The sequence below is a fragment of the Octopus bimaculoides genome, chromosome 19, assembly GCF_001194135.2.
Source record: "Octopus bimaculoides isolate UCB-OBI-ISO-001 chromosome 19, ASM119413v2, whole genome shotgun sequence".
Lineage (NCBI taxonomy): Eukaryota > Metazoa > Mollusca > Cephalopoda > Octopoda > Octopodidae > Octopus > Octopus bimaculoides.
The window spans coordinates 2,483,532-2,502,387 of NC_068999.1; the positions used below are offsets into that span (position 1 = coordinate 2,483,532).

The window sequence follows — 18,856 nt, forward strand, 5'->3', positions numbered from 1 at the left end:
GCTCCAGCATGGCTGCAGTCAAATGACTGAAACAAGTAAAATATATATGTGTGTGTGGATGGCATGGGCGGGATGGTTTAACTGGAAACTAGTAAGTGCGCGCGGGGGGGGGGAGGCTGCACCAGGTTCTGATCTGATTTGGCAAGGTTTTTTTATGGCTGGATGTCCTTCCTAATGCTACATATCCCCCCATCATTTAATGTCTGACCTGAATCAGATTGTTCAACTGGATCCATTGATTTACATTGTTTCAAGCATTTACAAGCTGTTACTTATGCAGTTTATGACCCCACCACATGCAATAAGAGATAATACCCCATCCAGTTATTCACCATGCTAGAAATAGCAGCCAAATTTCCCTAAAATCATACTACTGTCTTAAACAAGTGAAGGAAACCTTAGATGCATTGCAGATACATCATTATTATTTAACATCCGTTTTCCACGCTGGCATAAGAAAGACTCTTTTAAAAAAAAGCCTAAAAAACAGCATTGATATAACAGGATAGGCTTATTGAATGGAGTCAATCCAAGACTAAACAATGACATACAAATGTGTGTGTGTGTGTAACAATGTTAATTAGTCTCCATTGTGACAATGTAACACAAATACAAAAGCAATCCAGAATGCGTTTAAAACGTAACAAATGTTGAAATGTTGAAGACAATAAAAACTTATTTAACTTATATTTTATATACACAACGGTGTATTCACACAACTATATGATGATTCTTAAAATAACCCAAAATGTCAGTGTTTAAGTGTGTGTGTGTGTGTGTGAATTTGAGGAGTTTTTTTTCTCTCTAATAGTTTCAGCTGGGAAGGGACTGTGGCCACGGACAAATTGTATGAGAACGTGTGTGGTGAGGGAGAGAGGCCATACGTGGGTGTATGTGGGCGCGAGCAAGTATAAGAACGTCAATGGACGGTTGTATATACTCAGCGTCTAGAGCTAGTTTTATGACGACTGGTCCAACCCACTTATCGTCTTTCATTGTTTCCAGGACACAGTGAAAGTGAAAGTGAAATTACATGACTTGCCACAAGTGGAGTGTCTCTATAAATTATAAGAAACGAAAGCGAAACAGTACGACATCGGCTACACACACACACACATATATATATATATATAATCATAGCAACGTAGTCGTCGTTGAAACTGGATCCACCAAAATATTTTAATGGCAAAACTAGAAGAGAAAGAGTCGACGATTAACGCCAAATGTACAAGAAACAATTACGTATATGAAAAATTATGGACTTCATCACGTTTGACTTCGTTCTGGAAAACGTATCTGTTCGCAGTGACAAATCCCAGATCTTTTACTGTTATACAATCTCAAAAGTTGACAGTACACCCAGTTTTGCCCTGGGGTGGACTGTAGACCAGCGAGTGTCAACCTTTTTAGAACCACAAACCGGGGTGGGGGTAGGGGGAATCGTGCGCATAATACATCAACTATTGCATATATAATGCAAAGAAAAAAAGAACATACTACAGACTGCGATCGTCAATAATATAGAAATCAATTTTAAAAAATTATTTTTTTCTGTGCAGCCTGGTACCGAATGACCTATGGTCTGGTGGTCGGCGACCCATGCTGCAGACGCGATAGTTGAGAACAGCCCAACCTCGGGGCGAAACTGAATGGACTGTCAAGTTTGAGATTTTAGACACACACACAAGCCCACATTCCCCAGCTTAGACTTCTGTATCAGATGTCTCGACTATGTTAAATATTTGCCTTTAATATATTTTACAATTTCAAGGCGGCGGAGTGGCAGAATGCTTAAGCACACCGTCTTTACGTTCTGAGTTCAAATTTCACCGAGGTCGACTGTGTTTTTTTCATCCTTTCGGGCTCAATAAAATGAGTACCAGTTGAGCACTGCAGTCGAAGTAATCGACTTAGCCTCTCTCCTCAAATTTCTGGCCCTATGCCAAAATTTGAAACCTATATATTTCATAACTTTTACATAACGATCTGTGTGTGTGTGTGTGTGTGTTACACAAGAGCTATTCACATACGTCATTAAAAAAAAAACTGAAAGCCCTGTATCCTGACAACTTGGTCGTTCGATGCCGCCCTCTCTTGAACTAAAAACATTTCTGGAATTCGAGTCTGACTTGGCAAATGACAGCAGGTGCAGCAATTGTCCCAAATATAATAGACTGCTTGAAGAGCCAGTATTAAATTGTAAGGCGATGCCGTTGCTAGTCGAAACCAAGATCCAAGCAGGTTCTTCGTTTCATTATTTTGCGCATCCCAACGTCTCACATGAATTACATCTCCACTTCCCTTTAACATGCCTACGACGTTAGTATGTAGCTGTTTTCACTTGTTTAATCCATCAGATCGGTTCCAAACGCGACCATTCCGTTTTTTTTTCCCGCAGACAACATTAACTAGTGTCCTTTCTGTTTTTAATATTTGTTTATGACAATAGGGTATGATTTGAGAGATCTGCTACCATTTGTAGCAGAAATCCGGGGTTGCTTAATCGAATGTCAAGTCGGATCGACTAGACGTACGACTAAAAGGTACTCTAGCCATGACCATCCCGTCTTTATTCGTCTGACAAGTATATGCTAATGTTATCTTGACTACACAATATTGGTTTCAAATTTTGGCACAAAGCCAATAATTTCTGTAGAGGGGGGGGGGGCTAGTCTATTACATCAACCCCGGTATTTAACTGGTACAGTAGTCGACCTCGGCGGAATTTGAATGCAAGACGTAAAGACAGGACAAAATATCGCTAAGCATTTAGCCCAAGGTGCTAGCGGTTATGCTAGCTGGCGGCCGCCTTGAGATCACCCATAATTGATATTAACATGTGAAAATAACTTCTGTTTTTTTTTTTATCTTTTAAGACCGTTAAGTGAAACAATGTTGAGCAATCGCATGGAGGTACCATCATGTAGCTACTTCACTGCGCGCGCGCGCAACAGAAGGTCGGCCCTTCACTTCAACATCACCAATAAAAAACTTCATGGTGAAAAAGAAAATTGGCTCGTATATTGTCAGAGACTGTCAAAATACAATGAATTAATAAGAGCCAATCTAATAACATACATGTTGATTTGTCTTTTACTCCAGCAGTACCCCAATCGGTTAAATTAAAATAGTTAATAGCGAACAACTGCAACGTATAATGCATACCATCACCTCCTAACCGCATAATAAAATGAATTCCCATCTCCACCTCATGACGATTAATGGCAGTTTTGCGTGATGGAATCAATAGAATATAATACTCGTATACGGTCAGACATACAGCACAAGCTAATGGCTATTCAGACCAATGATCAAAAGCGCTCCATCTACGAACAACCCATCTTATTACCCAGGAAAATTGAAGTGAGGATCACATTATTCAATGTGTCTATTTAAGACGGCAAGTGTGATTTAGTTGCTATTTCTAGCAAACTGCGTGACCCACATAAAAGCTTTATCAACTGTTGACGGTGGCGGTTTTAACGAAGATATTTCTTCAATACCCATACAATAAACAGTAGCGATGACTTGTCGATTAATTAGACAAGTTTAATTAGACTGAATAGACGTTTGATCAAGGGCATTCCAGCCACGACCGTCCAGTCTCCTTTCATAAGCGGTGTACCTTCGACAACGTAACCATTGTGACGTGCTTAGCTTTTATCAAGAACCATATTACGTCCTTCGTCTTATAAAATAGTGCAATGTGATCCAACATAAATTTGACATCTACTTCTAACACACCGTTAGCAAAGGTCGTTGAAAATGCCTTCAGCATAATCACACAACAAAGCAAATAAACACCCAATGTTCTCCAAATCAGGTGGAAGACTTCGGCTCCAGAGTGCAAAGTCATGGTCGGAAGTACAGACAGGCATAACTATAGATGTAGACCCCGGCCCCCGACTTTGTTGCTTCATAACTTCCAGAAAAATGAATACTGTTGACGGTGGGGGGGTTTAAACGAAGATATTTCTTCAACACCCATACAATAAATAGGAGCGATGACTTGTCGATTAAGTTGAATATGGATTAAAAGAAGATAACTACAAATATTCATGTAGTTATGACTATATACATGAATATATAAGCTATCTTTCGTTTTCATTATCAATTGTCAACTATCTTCGTTAATTTCCGCGACCGATATAGATTACCATTGCTTATGAAATTAACATTAGGAGGGATTTCTTGTATAGTCACACATAGGCCGGGAATTTTATTAAAAATACACAATCTATGACATGGACCCTACGAACTTAACTGGTACGTATTTTATCGACCCTGGAATGATAGAAAGGGAAAACTGATCTTGAATGAATTTGAATTCTAAACGTAAAGAACCGTAACGAGAAATTTCTACAACCAAGTGCTTAGGACTGTTGGGGGGGACAAGAGAAAATATGGAATAACTGTTGGGTTCAGAATAAAATAAATATGAAAAAGAAACAGGGCTGGGATCACCTGAATCGGTACCAGTGCTGGTTTGGTGATTATTTTATCGACTCCCAGTAATGTTTGGCCAAGATGAACCTGAAATATTGGCATTATTTTGGACAGACACAATATTTGCTACAATGATCACTTACATCAGACAAAATAATAATAGTTAAAGAAAAACTTGAATTGCTGTAGAATATACAAACGGATGACAAGGGTTAAATAGTGTTCAGAATAATTAATTAAATAAAAGATATTAGTCAATAAATTCCAGAATAGCGTTCATTTATGGTTTTGTATTTCGAATCCTTGGAAACAACAATGGTATGGAATAGCTGATTATTATAGAAGGGTATCAAATAATTAAATAGCATCATTAAAAAGTATTCTTGAATTTATTAAGCCATCATCATGCATACACACACACACACATATGTAGTACAAAGACACGCATATATATACATAGGCGATAGCACGTATGTAATATACATTTGTTGAAAGCGGTCAGGTTTAAGGTACAAATGTGGAATTGTACTGTTTAATATTAATTGGATATTCAAAAATCGTTAATCGATTAAGTTACTAGTAATATATTCGCGTCTAGTTACAGATGCGTTTAAACGTTTTCCTGTATCTCTTTTTTTTTTTTTGTAGTTTGAACTTGAGTTCTATTAAGAAAGAAAGAAAAAAAAACAGGAAAATATTTGGGTAAAAAGCGATGGAACAATTTTACTTACTAAAGAGGTGATTGTGAGCATGATGAGAAGTTTCTAATCAACCGAGGTGAGAGCGATTTCAAAAATTTAAAGAAATAAGTGAGACTGATGCAAAGAACAACACCGCATGGAATTATATATTTACCCGCTAAAGGGGGGGAGGAAGAGAGAGAGAAAGAGAGTACGGGAGAAAATAGAGAGGGATGACTAGAGCGAGAGAGGTGAGGAAAGAGGGAAACAGACTGATCGACCGTGTGTATGAAAGAGAGGGGGCAGTAATTTAGTAGTGAAAGAATAAGAGATTAAAGTGAGTGAAAATGTAGTGATGGCGGGAGAAATAAAAGAGACGGAGAGAGAGGGGAGGGACAAAGAGAATAATACACACACACGCGTAAAGAGAGTGCGAGAGATAGTTTATAAGTAAGTAATGGAGGAAGGTTAATGAACGAGATAAGGAGAGGTAAATAGAGAAAGAGTAACTGAGAGAGGAGGAGTAAGTAACAGAAGAGAGAAATGTAGTGATGGCGGGAGAGTTAAGAACGAAGGGAGGAAATAGTCGGATGATATCCGTTGTTGAGAAGAAAAGATTGACTCTGGGGACGAGGAGTGAAATACCCAGGGAGGTCTGCTGTATGAAAATGTAACAGTAAAGTAGTCGCTAAGCGTAGTTGCGTTAATCCTGGAAATTAATTAATTAAAATTTCACCATCAGTGACGAGAATAATAACCATTCGCTTAATTAAATAGCGGTCAAGAATTTTTAAAAAGCAAAGCAAGGGGGTAAACCCTCTGAAAATGAGTGTGTGTGTGCTTGTGCGTGTTGAATGTAGTCGGTTATGGGTTTTTTTTTAATGTTATATATAATATTTAGCAGCTCGTTAACAATCCTGTTTTTTTTTTGGGGGGGGGGGTGCCTATTTCACCATTAAGTTTTCATGCAGGAGACTACGATACTAGAAATGTATTCGAATTACTTCAATCATTCAATATTCAATCAGATCAAACGAGTTTCGGATTCTTTTCAATATTCAATTTTAAATTAATTAAAATTTCCGTGTCGTTTCCCCATCTCTTATCTATTTATTTATCATATTTTTTCTGTTAGTTACTAGAGTGCGGCCATGCTGGAGTATCGCCTTATTTATATATCTATTTAAGTGGAACTTATTCATTTTAGAAATCATTGTTCGCATCAGCATGGCTTATCTTTCACTTGTTTCGGTTATTGGACTGCGGCCTTGCTGGGGCACCATCATGAAGAGTTTAGTCGAACAAATCAGCTCCAAATAATTCTGAGTTTTTTTTTTATAAAAAGTCTGATATTTATTCTATCGATATCTTTTGCCAAACCGCTAAGATATGGAAACGTAAACAAACCAACACCGGTCGTCAACAAACGCAATCACACATACACAAAGTTCCCGTCTATTCGGACGGGGCTGTAGAAGACGCTCTTCCACGATGACACGCAAATTCATTAAAATTCCCTTCACTTACTGTTCCACATATACTAATTATTTTGACTAAATTCGAAAAAAAAAAAAAATAGGCAACTCCTATCGAACCAGTTATAAATAGCAGCCAAATCTCAAACTGCACTTAACCATCTTATTTAAGAGAATAATAATTACTACAGGGTGATTCAAAAGTCGCCATACATAGGAACAATTTATTCTTTTTATAAGAACAGTTTTTTGTTTTTTTTTAACAATCTCTATATGGTTACCATTGATTGAATCCACATTGCAATACATTGACCCCATGCATTGTGAACTCGTAATAACTCATCTGGTTTATACGTGTGCAAATGAGATGGTGATGCGTTCCTTCAAATGGTTTATGTCTTATTTTTCCGCGATACACCATGCCTTTCAAATGCCCCCCAAAGACAGAAATCAAGAGGGGTCAGATCAGGGGAGACTTTTGAATCACCCTGTATTATATAAAATAGACTTGAACTTATTAAAAGTTGGAGTGGTAAAGGACAAAATTCTTTTGCTCATGAATCTACATGTTCCAGGACAGACCGGAAGGGAGTAAGAAAAAATAAAGACCGTATCAGCGATAGGGAGCCGGTATCTCGTCGTTCGACTTGCTAGAAACAATAGCCAACTCTTCCTCAAACAGCACCCTACCGTTTAAAAAGATTACGGTTTTAACTATTTGGTACAAGACTCGCAATTTTAGGGGATGGGGTGTGTCGATTACATTGATCTCGGTGCTCAACTGGTACTTAATTTTATCAATTCCGAAAGTATGAAAGGCAAAATTGACCCCAGGGGAATTTCAACCCAGAACGTAAAGAGCCGGAACGATTTCAAAAAACGTAAACCGACAATTAGTCGTATTTGAGCCCAAAGCTGTCAATAATTTTACAGCTGGTTCGTTAATTTCTTTTATTTATTTGTTTGTTTTCATGACGTGTCGAAGGCGGGTTGGAAAAATGAAACAGACAATAGTGCTCGCGCACACATGCACACCCACTGACTTGAATAGTGAAACATACTCGCACAATCTATGTAATGTTCAGTTTCATTTCAAGATTTCTATTCGAGGCTCATTCATTAGAATTTCCATATCGGCAACAGGGTATTTTTGTTGTATGTATGTATATGTGCAGATTTGTACGTTTTGCTTTATGTATGTATTCTCATGCATACAGTTGCATATCTAGACATGCTCATATATACTTAAATGATAAACTTCTGGAAAGTTTCACAGATTTTTACAGTTCCAGTGAGGGATTGGATCTGCAGTCTTTGAATTAGCTTTCGCCTGTGTGTATGTATGTATGTATGTATGTATGTATGTATGTGTATACATACATACATACGTAGATGGTAAGTGAACATGCATGTGCGCGCGGCCTTGTTGGGCTTTATGCATTTGTATTCGCTCACACGCATAAACACACACTTGAATGCACAATGGATGAATGGATGTATGTATGTATTCATGTATGTACATACATATGAAAGATGTGTGCGTGTATGTATGAGTGAATACAAATACATAAAGCTGAACATGCTCGCACATACACACACACACACGCGCACACACATACACTCATTATCTTTCATATACATATACATACATGAACACATACATAAATTCATTGTGCAAGTGCGTGTTTGTGTGTGGATAGATACATAAAGCCCATCATGCTTGCGCGCGCACACACACACACACGTTCACCCATTATCTTTCATACATACATACGCACGCACACACACACACACATACATACAAACATACATACATACATATATACATACGCACGCACACACATACATACATACATACATACATACATACAACATACATACATACACACACACTTACATACATACATACATACACACACATACATACATACATGCATACATTGTGCAAGTTTGTTTCGCAATGGTGAAGGGTGGTGTGATGTGGTGTGGCATGGTAGTAGGTGGTGTGGTGGTATGTGTTGCCATATTTCAGTGTTTACTAAATGATAATGAGCAATATGTGTTTTATTCAATTAATTTCTTTAAATACAGATTTGCCCAAAGTAATTAATGATAAAACTGAACATTTACCACCCATTGATTTTTGATGGAGTTCTCACTAGTATGTATATATATATATGTGTATATATACAATATGATTTATAATATAGTTGGCGCTCTATCGGTTATAATGATGCGTTGATCTAATCAATGACACAACCTGGTTATGAAATTAATGTGCAAGTGACTGAGCTCTCCATAAACACGTGTACCCTTTACATAGTTCTCAGGAAGATTCAGTGTGACACAGAATGTGACAAGGCTGGTCCTTTAAATTACAGGTGCAACTCATTTTTGCCAGCTGAGTGGACTGGAGCAAAGTGAAATAAAGTGTCTTGCTCAAGGAATCGAACTCACAATATTGTAATTGTGAGCCGGATACCCGAACCACTTAATTACATGCCTTATATATATATCATCATCATCATCGTTTAATGTCCGCTTTCCATGCTAGCATAGGTTGGTCGATTTGACTGAGGACTGGCGAACCAGATGGCTGCACCAGGCTCCAATCTGATCTGGCAGAGTTTCTACAGCTGGATACACACACACACACATATATATATATTGGACAGCATTCATCACACCACTCTCACCACCTCCATCTACTACAAACACACAGACTCACACTCATACCTCAACTTCTCCTCCTCCCACCCTAAACACACTAAGCTCTCCATCCCCTATTCCCAATTCCTCCGTCTACCCAGGCTCTGCCGTGATGACCATGGCTTTGAGACTCAGTCTCAACTCATGGCTCGCCACTCCATCCCATGTGGATATCTCCCCAAGACACCTGATGAAGGCCGGAGGGTATATCAGCCGAAACATTGTGTTAACAACAAACAAGATGAAGACAAATATCCGTCAAATGTAAATAATATAAACCAAAACTGGTTGTCAAATGGTGGCGGTGAGACTAACACAAAGTCAAACACACATACACACACATATATGTATGTATATGGCAGATTTCTTTAGTGTCCATCATACCTGATTCCCTCCTCCTATTTGTATTATTGAATTTTACTTTGCTACTTTCATGCAAGTTTCTCCTTCACCACTCCATTCATCTCCATGTTCCTGCAGTGTGTACAACATTGCTCTCTTAGTATTGTGGAGATCAGGAAAGTACTGACTCTTCCTATTTGCATAACCACCTCAGTTGGTTCTTTTGTGGAGTTTCGTTTCTTATTTCTTGTTGCATTAGTGTTTGTTCTGTTGTGTAATGTAGGTTGCGTTATGGTACTTTAATCATGGACAGGATATGAAGCTTAAGTTGGTTATTTTAGATTCTGATGTGTTTATTGTTGAGCAAGTGCATTGTGTGTAAAGGTTATTCCATTTAAACAATTCTATTGAATCATGAGCTGTTCAATAGAAATGAATCATGTTTTGTGCAAAATGTAGGCTGTTCATAGCAGAGATACTTTTGGGACAGTGTGTAATATTGTGAGCCTTGGTATGGCATTTTTTTCAGATTATTATTATTATTATAAAAGATATCATTGTTATTAATCAATAGTCTTATTTTGATCATGTGCTTTCAACACACAACCAAACGCAGCTCTGTGTGCCTTGGGTATGTGCTGTGGTCTGTTGTGGTGCTCTTAGTTTCATTCTATTGAAAGTGTTTTACATAGGATGTGTGTGGTGCCTAGTTGTGCTATTTTCTGTCTGTTATATACATTTGTAAGTGTTTTGGTTATGTATTTGTCTGAATACTTTTTTTTTATCATACCTAATGTGCCTACTATAATAGGAATTGTTTCTGTTTTAGGCTCCAGATTCAAGTTAATATTATTATTATTATTATCATCATCATCATCATCATCATTGAGTGTGAGAGCAGTGCATGCCAAACATTGATGGGTCATATTTGTGTGAACATCAGGATCGTAGGACATCGTTGGGCATTTCCATCTCCTTCCCAGCTCTGAGATTCCGATTGATATGGCTTGTGCTTTTGTCTATTTTGCTATCACACTGGGTTCTTCTGTTTCAACTAGTTTTATTATTATTATTACAGTTGTTGTTGTTGTTGTTGTTGCTATTGTTAGGACAATGTGTAACAGAGTCAGTAGAATGACATGAAGTATGTTTAGTGGTTTTGAGATATATCACATTGTGTTCTGTGCTTAAATCCTGGCTGCCTTGTGACGTTCATAAAACAAGCACGAGTCAAGTACCATTCTTTCATCAGCAACAAGCTGCACCATTGTTGCCATGCTGTTAGAAGTCATTGTTATTATTAAGTGGATTTTGGCAGAATTCAACTTTGACTTTCATCCAGTTAGGGTTCATGAAATAAGTACGAGTCAAGTACTGTTATTTTCTTCAGCAAAAACTTACAGCATTGTGTTGTTAGAAGTCATTGCAATTATTCGGTTGAAGAAAAAGTTTGTGTGCTGAACTTGTGCCAAATGGTTGCACCTTCAATGCTGAACTTTACTGTCGCAACTTGGTCAAGTCTATGATGCGCTGATTGAAAAGGACCCAAGACTTGTTTGTCGAAAACATGCTTTGTTTCAACAAGACAATGCAAAGCTGCATACCGCCAGAAAGACCAGCAACAAGATTGAAGAATTGGATGGTGTGGAAGCTCTGCCTATAATCCAGACATTGCTCCATCTGACTATGGTCTCTTCCGATCAGTGCAGTACTTTATGAAAGGTCGCTGATTTGAGTCATTCAATGAAGTTGAAGAAGCCTGTCAAGAATTTTTTGATACAAAGCCAAAGGATTTGACCAAATCCAAAAGCTTGCAGATCGTTGGCAGAAGGTTGTGGAAAATGACAGTCTTTATTTTGAAGAAAAGTTGTTATCCTTTTTGAATAAATTCTTGCCTAAAAGACCATTATTCTAACATGGTACATGAACCTTTTCTTCAATTTAGTATTATACTGAGTTTGGCAGAACTCAACTTTGCCTTGGCATCGATGTAATTGACTGATACCCTCCCCCAAAATCTCAGGACTTGTGCCTGACCTGTGTGAATAAGCTTACTCTGAACATACGCTTGTAAACTAGAGGGGTCAAGAAGGAGAGAGGTGCCTGCTGGAGGTGCTTTTAAATGGTGGCGTGACCAGGATGTGTGGGTTTCCTTGGTTGGTCCATGGTGGAACTACCTTCTTTTGGAGAATCTTATTATTAAACATTTGTTGTTAATTGTTATTGTTTTATGGTAAACATGAATTTTCGTGCTAAGCCCCACTTGGCCCTTGTTTTGTATTGCTCCTTTTTGTTATGTGTTCATCCCTTGTGGTCAATAAAGAAAAAAATTATTATTATCAATATTAGTTACTGGATACTCTAAACCCTTCTTCTACTCACTCTAGCTTAACCACTCACCTGTAACAGAAATAATACTCACATTAACTTGACCACACAAGCATAATGCCAAACTGACCAAAACCTCCTTGTAATATGAGCAATACCTATGCATCCTTCCCTACGTCTTCAAACTACGCCTGTCATAAATGGCATTCATTCTCACTTGACCACATGCTGACCAATCACCTGTAGCTTAATGTGGTGCTTACCTGCTGTCCAGTGGTCTTGTTGCTTTGACAACACTGCTAATGGTTTTATTCCTTGTTCTAATATATTTGCTTTATAAAGTGCAGAACAAAAGATGATATGTATACATGTGCATTGAGTATGTGTTGTGTGTGTATGTGTGAGTCTGTGTGCATGTGTGTGTGTGTGTGTGCGTGTGTGTGTGTGTGTGTGTGTCTAAATTTGTTTGTAGGGTTTGATGTGTGGAATCCGTATATAAACATACATGCAACCATTAATTATCTATCTACCTCTGCATGTGTGTGTGTTAGTGTGTCTCTGTGTGTGTATGTGTGTGCATGTGTTTGTGTGTGTGTATCAGTGTCTGTGTTTGTGTCTATGCCTCTGTGTGTGTGTGTGTGTATTGACATTGCATGAGATATGTAAATAAACATCACCATTGCACAAGAGGTATCCATCATTTTCAATCTTCTAGAAGAACATGCCTGACCAAGAGAAACATTATCTTGCTTTGAAAGAGGAAGGACATCCAATGACAAGAAAATCTGCCTCAATGAATTCTGTCTGTGCATGCAAGCATGGGAAATTGATTGTTAAAAGAAAGAAAATTATGCGTCCATACATACATACATACATACATGATAGCTGAAAACTCATGTTTGAGTATTGCTACTGTCTGATCGAAATCCCCACACATACGAGGGCTACGACCAACCAGTTTTGTGATAGGTTTTAAGTAATGCCTGTGTGTGAGCATTTTTTGTAGTGGGGAAAGGATTAGCACAAATCCAGTCCCATTCTTTGAACATGGACAACATAAACTTGAAAAGAAGAACTAGTCTACATCATCAAATATTGTCAGTGCCACAGGTTTTCTCTCAGAGTTTCCGCTCTTCTAGAGAGATGTTGTGACATTTATATATATATATATATATATATATATATAGCACAGAATTTTGTCAGTGAACAGGTCATGATTTCAAAGCAATGAAAATATTTTGACAAATTAAATTTAAATGTTGGAGTGAATCTAACAGTTTTTGTGTTTTTAAATGGCTTATAAACACCTTCCATGCTGCAATTGTGTGTGTGTGTGTATATATATATATATATATACACACACATATATACAAATATATACATGTGTGTGTATAGATGCCCTTTACTTTCATCATTAGGTGATAGGGTGATCTGTATGCCAGCTCTCGAATGGTATTTGTACAAGCAGACAGACAGACCATTACTACAACTAAAAAGAACAACAACTGGACTCCACCTATATCAGCTGAAAAATGTATGTGTAATATTGTCAGCTTTAGGGATGGTCGAGATATATATATATAGTTAGAAGGAAAAAGAAATAAGATACATACTAAATAACTTAATGATATTACATCAGGCTGGAGATGGGAATAATGACATCCCTTTGCAAATACTGATAGGGCACAGATAGCCAGCTGGAGGGGATGTCTTCCTGGGGCTACAAGTTACAGTAGCATCGACCCTTAAGGGTTAGCCACATTTAGGTGGCAAATACACTTCACGATGTCGTGCTGCTACTGTTTATATCATGCTCAGAGATTTATTATTGCTTAATTATAATTGTTTTCCTCATAATACAATATGCATAATTTTCCTCAAAATTTTAAGCAGTAAAGGTGGTGCTCCAGCATGACCAGTCAAATGATTGAAACAAGGAAAAGAATAAAAGAATGTTTATTAGATTGATAACTAATTGTCGTGATGTAAAATTTCTGTTTATTTTTTTATTCTTTCGTTATCTTCTGACATCATCAAAGGTTAAATACTAAACTGGCTTCTCTTAAGATATATTTCTTTTTAATGTTCTTTTTGTATGTGTTCGTCTATCAGAGATAGTTTCTTAGTTCACTTTGAATTTAACCCATTTTGGTTTGCCTTGATAACATTGTATTAGCATATGTTTTCGGATATACAGGGTGTCCCAGAATTAACTGCCTATTTCAATGAAATTGGGCAAATTTTCAAAAGAAAACTGATAGAATTTCATGTTTATTACTTAATTAGGATACCAAAACAAATAGATTTATAAATCTTTTTTTTCTTTTACTTGTGGCCATGCTGGAGCACTGCCTTTAGTCGAACAAATTGACCCAGGACTTATTCTTTGTAAGTCTAGTACTTATTCTATCAGTCTCTTTTGCTGAAGCACTAAGTGACGGGGACATAAACACACCAACATCAGTTGTCAAGCGATGCTCGCGGGGACAAACACAGACACACAAATATACACATATATGTGTATACATATATGACGGGCTTCTTTCAGTTTCCATCTCCCAAATCCACTCACAAGGCTTTGGTCAGCCCAAGGCTATAGCAGAAGACACTTGCCCAAGGTGCCACACAGTGGAACTGAACCCAGAACCATGTGGCTGGGAAGCAAGCTTCTTACCACACAGCCACACTCTACCTGTTTCCCTACAAATTTCAAATCTATCCTTAGCAGTGTGAAACACATTCTGAAGCATTTCAGGTGTTATCTCCTGCACTGCTAACTGAATGCGCTCTTTAAGTTCAGCAAAACTATTGTTCCATCCTGGAGATGAAGGTAGACAAAATGACCGTTGCCAAATTGAAAGAAAAAAAAAGAAAAAGCTGTCTTGGACAGATAAGTAGGATCGAAAAAGAATGAAATTAAAATTATAAAAAAAATTATAAAATTATTTTAAAAATTTCCAAGTTATACACTTTTAACACATATTAAACATGAGTCATCTATACTATTTAAACAGCCTTATAGGTGCAAATTCAGTGGTCACTCCCTGACCGGCCATAACCAAGCACCCATTTAGCATTACTGCCCAAAGGTATTTTCAAGTGTGCCTCTTTTCGGATTTATTTATGAACTAATGACTGATTATATATAGATACCGTATATATACATGCATATACATATGTGTGTATATACATACACACATACATATATATATATATATATATATATGTGTCAACTTTAGAGTTGACATATATGATAATGATGATGATGATGATATATTTGGAGTGGGGGAAGGTATGTGGTGGGGATGTCCAACCAAGTAGATTAGGAGAGAGAAACTCAAGGTAGAATTGCTATTTCCTTTTTCTCTCTCTTCTTTTGTCTCTTCCTGTTCCCCCTCTCTCTCACTTTCACCTTCTCTCCATCCCTCCCCCCTCCTTCTCTCTCTGAACAGGATATTAACTGACTAACATAGTTTCTTTTAGAGTAAATTATTAGGGTTAAGTAAGGTGTGTGGACAGGTAGATTGGCAGGTAATATAAGGGAGACAGATGGATATGTAAGTAGGTGTTGTTGACTTGAGGAGATTGGTTGGTATTTGACATAAGTTGCTACTGTGTAAACTCTGTTGACGTTTGATAATTGTTTGTTGAATGACATTAAAAAAATGACAAATGATTGGACAGGCATGTAGATATATATACACCTTGCTTAATACATTTTGCTAATCATGTTGGGACACTCCCTTCAAATATGCTATGAAAAAAAAAAAGCTAGAAAGAATGGTAGAAAAAGAGGAAAGAGGGAAAAAATGAGATACACTAAAGAAGAGATAGATAAAGAAAAAAAAAGAACGGATGGACATATAGATAGATAGATAGATAGATAGATACATGCATGCATGCATACATACACACTTATACACAGATAGATAGATTGATATATATATATATATATATGTATGTATGTATATGCTTGTGTGGAGGCACAATGGCCCAGTGGTTAGAGCATCAGACTCGCAGTTGTAGGATTGTGGTTTCAATTCCCAGAGCAGGCATTGTGAATGTTTATTGAGCAGAAGCACCTAGAGCTCCACAAGGCTCTCACTTTCTCATCTTCACTCTGTCTATATCTCCTCCTCTCTCTCTCTCTCACTCTCTTAAGCGTTGCTCATGTGAAATTCTAACGCCTGTCCTTCTCTTTCATTTCCCCCCCTGCTTCAACGATGCTGTTACACTTGTTCTAATGCAGAAGTGGTCTATCTTTCTAGGACTTCTGCTCAATCATCTTTCTCGCATTGCGTTCTTCTTTGCCACCCCCCCCACCTCTCTCGTTTTCTCTCTTTCACACCCTCTTGATCATAGTAATATTCTGCAATCTGTGTTCATCTTGAACTCACAATCAATTTGCAGTTATCATTTGTATTACAATTAATTTGTAGATGAAATATGAGGATGGATTATGCAAAAACTACCATTAAACAGTCAGATGAGAGATAACGAAGCCATCAGTCTGTTTGTGGATTAATTTATATAAATTGCCCACAGCATCCACTGATATTTCAGCATGAAAATGTCATTATTAGAATAAGGAACATGAAACAAATGACAAGGCCACACACACACACAGTGCTTATTTTCCGATAGAAAACCAGAAAAGTCCTCAATATATACGTGTATATATAAAGTGGTAAATTGGCAGAACTGTTAGCACATCATCAAAAATGGTTAGTGGCATTCCATCTGTTCTTATGTTCTGAGTTCAAATTCTGCCAAAGTTGACTTAGCCTTTCATCATTTCGGGATTGAGGAAATAAGTACCAGTTGAACACTGGGGGTCAATCTTGCCAGTCCTCAGTCAAATCGTCCAACCCATGCTAGCATGGAAAGCGGACGTTAAACGATGATGATGATGATGATGTCTGTATCATCATCACCACCATTATCATCGTCATGTGTTGTGTTCTTGAGCAAAACACTTCATTTCACATAACTCCAGTGCACTCAGCTGTCAATGAGTAGCCCTTCAATGGACTGGCATCCCATCCAGGAGGAATATAATCATCATGATTACTTACTTATACACCATGTAACCAGCCCTATAAGTCCTAGGACTTGAGACAGTAGTGTCCAGGAGTTGACCCTACCAACTTACTATCTGAGTCTTCTGTCATGCCACTGGTTTGACCAAGACTTTGTTGAGTCAAATTTTATTGAGAGAAACAAAGATGGGGAAAAATTACATAAAAACACACAAAACAATGCAACCATTACTTGTAATTAATTGCAAATGGTTTATCCTGATAAGCTTTGCTGGTACACAAGATGGGATGGACATTTAATAAGGATAAAAGAATTACTTGATATCAGTAGAGACATCAAACAAAAATCATCAATCAATATTCAAAGCCTTACAAATTGCAGCTCAATCAATCACCTAGAGAATATGTCACAAGTAAATCCTCTAAAGTTAGGGTATGTATTTAATTAATGATGCTTAATCAAACTGTAATACAAAAAAATTATCGTTATTACACAAAATATGATTTTTTTCTTTATCCTATCTATTATATGAATAAGAATCCTTTTAGTAAAGCCCCACCTTCCATTATACACAAACTAAACTGTAGGGAAATGCAATATATCACACACTGAAGCATGAAAAGGTGGGGGGGGGGAATGGATCAATATGTGAATGTTTAGACAAAGTTCAATAATTAGCTCACATCACTAATAATCTTTAGCATTTCAAACACAATGCTCTTGTAGGGAGACAAAAACAAAATAATAAAAGATAACAAATCACAAAGCTTGGCAATGAGTTCTAGGTGTTCTGTTTGAATAACATGATTTCATGCGAGAAATTATAATATCTGGAGGTTATTGCAGAATTATTGATAGTTATAGGCAAAGGTAGGGTGATGCAATTAAGAAACTTGTTTCTTAATTGCAGGTGTATTGTTTTGGGCTCAGTCCCATGGTATGACTCCTTGAGCAAATATCTTCACCTATAGCCAGAAACTGTGTGGAAGCCCATAATACATACATACATACAGTGCCCATAATACATACATACATACATACATACACACACACACATACATACATACATACATACATGCATGCATATATACATACATATACATACATACATACATACATACATACATATAAGGCATAGGTAGAAACTCCATAAGATGTACCCAGTGTAAGCTATGGACACATAAGAGGTGTAGCAATATCAAAGGAAGGCTAACTGGGAAGATAGTTTTTGTGTGTGACAAATGCTCATCATCATTGTCATCATCATCATCATCATTGTCATCGCTGTCGTCTTTGTCATCATCATCCTTATCATCCTCACCATCATCCTCCTCATCGTTGTTGTTGTCATTGTTGCCGTCATCTTTATCATCGTTGTCATCATCATCATTGTTCATGGCATAAGTTGGATGGTTTGACAGGATCTGACACGTCAAAGGACTGCATGAAGCTCCATTGTCCACTTTGGCAGAGTCCATTACGGCCAGACAGTTGGCCTTCCTAATGCCAACCACTTTACAAAGGGTGCTTTTTTTTTCATTGCACCAACACCATTGGGGTCACCAAGTAATTCACAAGACAAGACTTCCCAACTGAGTGATGACATAGTACTGAGGGGTGGTGGTCGGGCGGGGGGGGGGCCTTAATGCCAAGTGTTGAGAGATTAAAGTAAGATAGAGGGACTGGAAGATGTGTCTTGCTGAAGAGGAGATACATGGCCACCCCAGCTGGAAAGGGAAAGATATGATGTTGATGAGGTGACAGGGTCTTGTGTTAAAGATGAAGACTGAGGTGAACACAGGTGGTTTCATGTTCAACTGTGAATGATTTTTTTCA

General features: G+C 37.6%; 1 protein-coding gene across 1 annotated transcript in view; it reads right to left on the bottom strand.

The window, feature by feature from the left end:
• Positions 1–5,335, bottom strand: part of LOC106880381 (thioredoxin 1) — a 10,403-nt gene extending 5,068 nt beyond the window's left edge. The window contains exon 1 of the mRNA XM_014930284.2: positions 5,178–5,335. Within this exon, the coding sequence (XP_014785770.1) occupies positions 5,178–5,198 (21 nt within the window). The 5' untranslated portion in view covers positions 5,199–5,335. The remainder of the gene's footprint in view (positions 1–5,177) is intronic.
• Between the last annotated feature and the right edge of the window lie 13,521 nt (positions 5,336–18,856).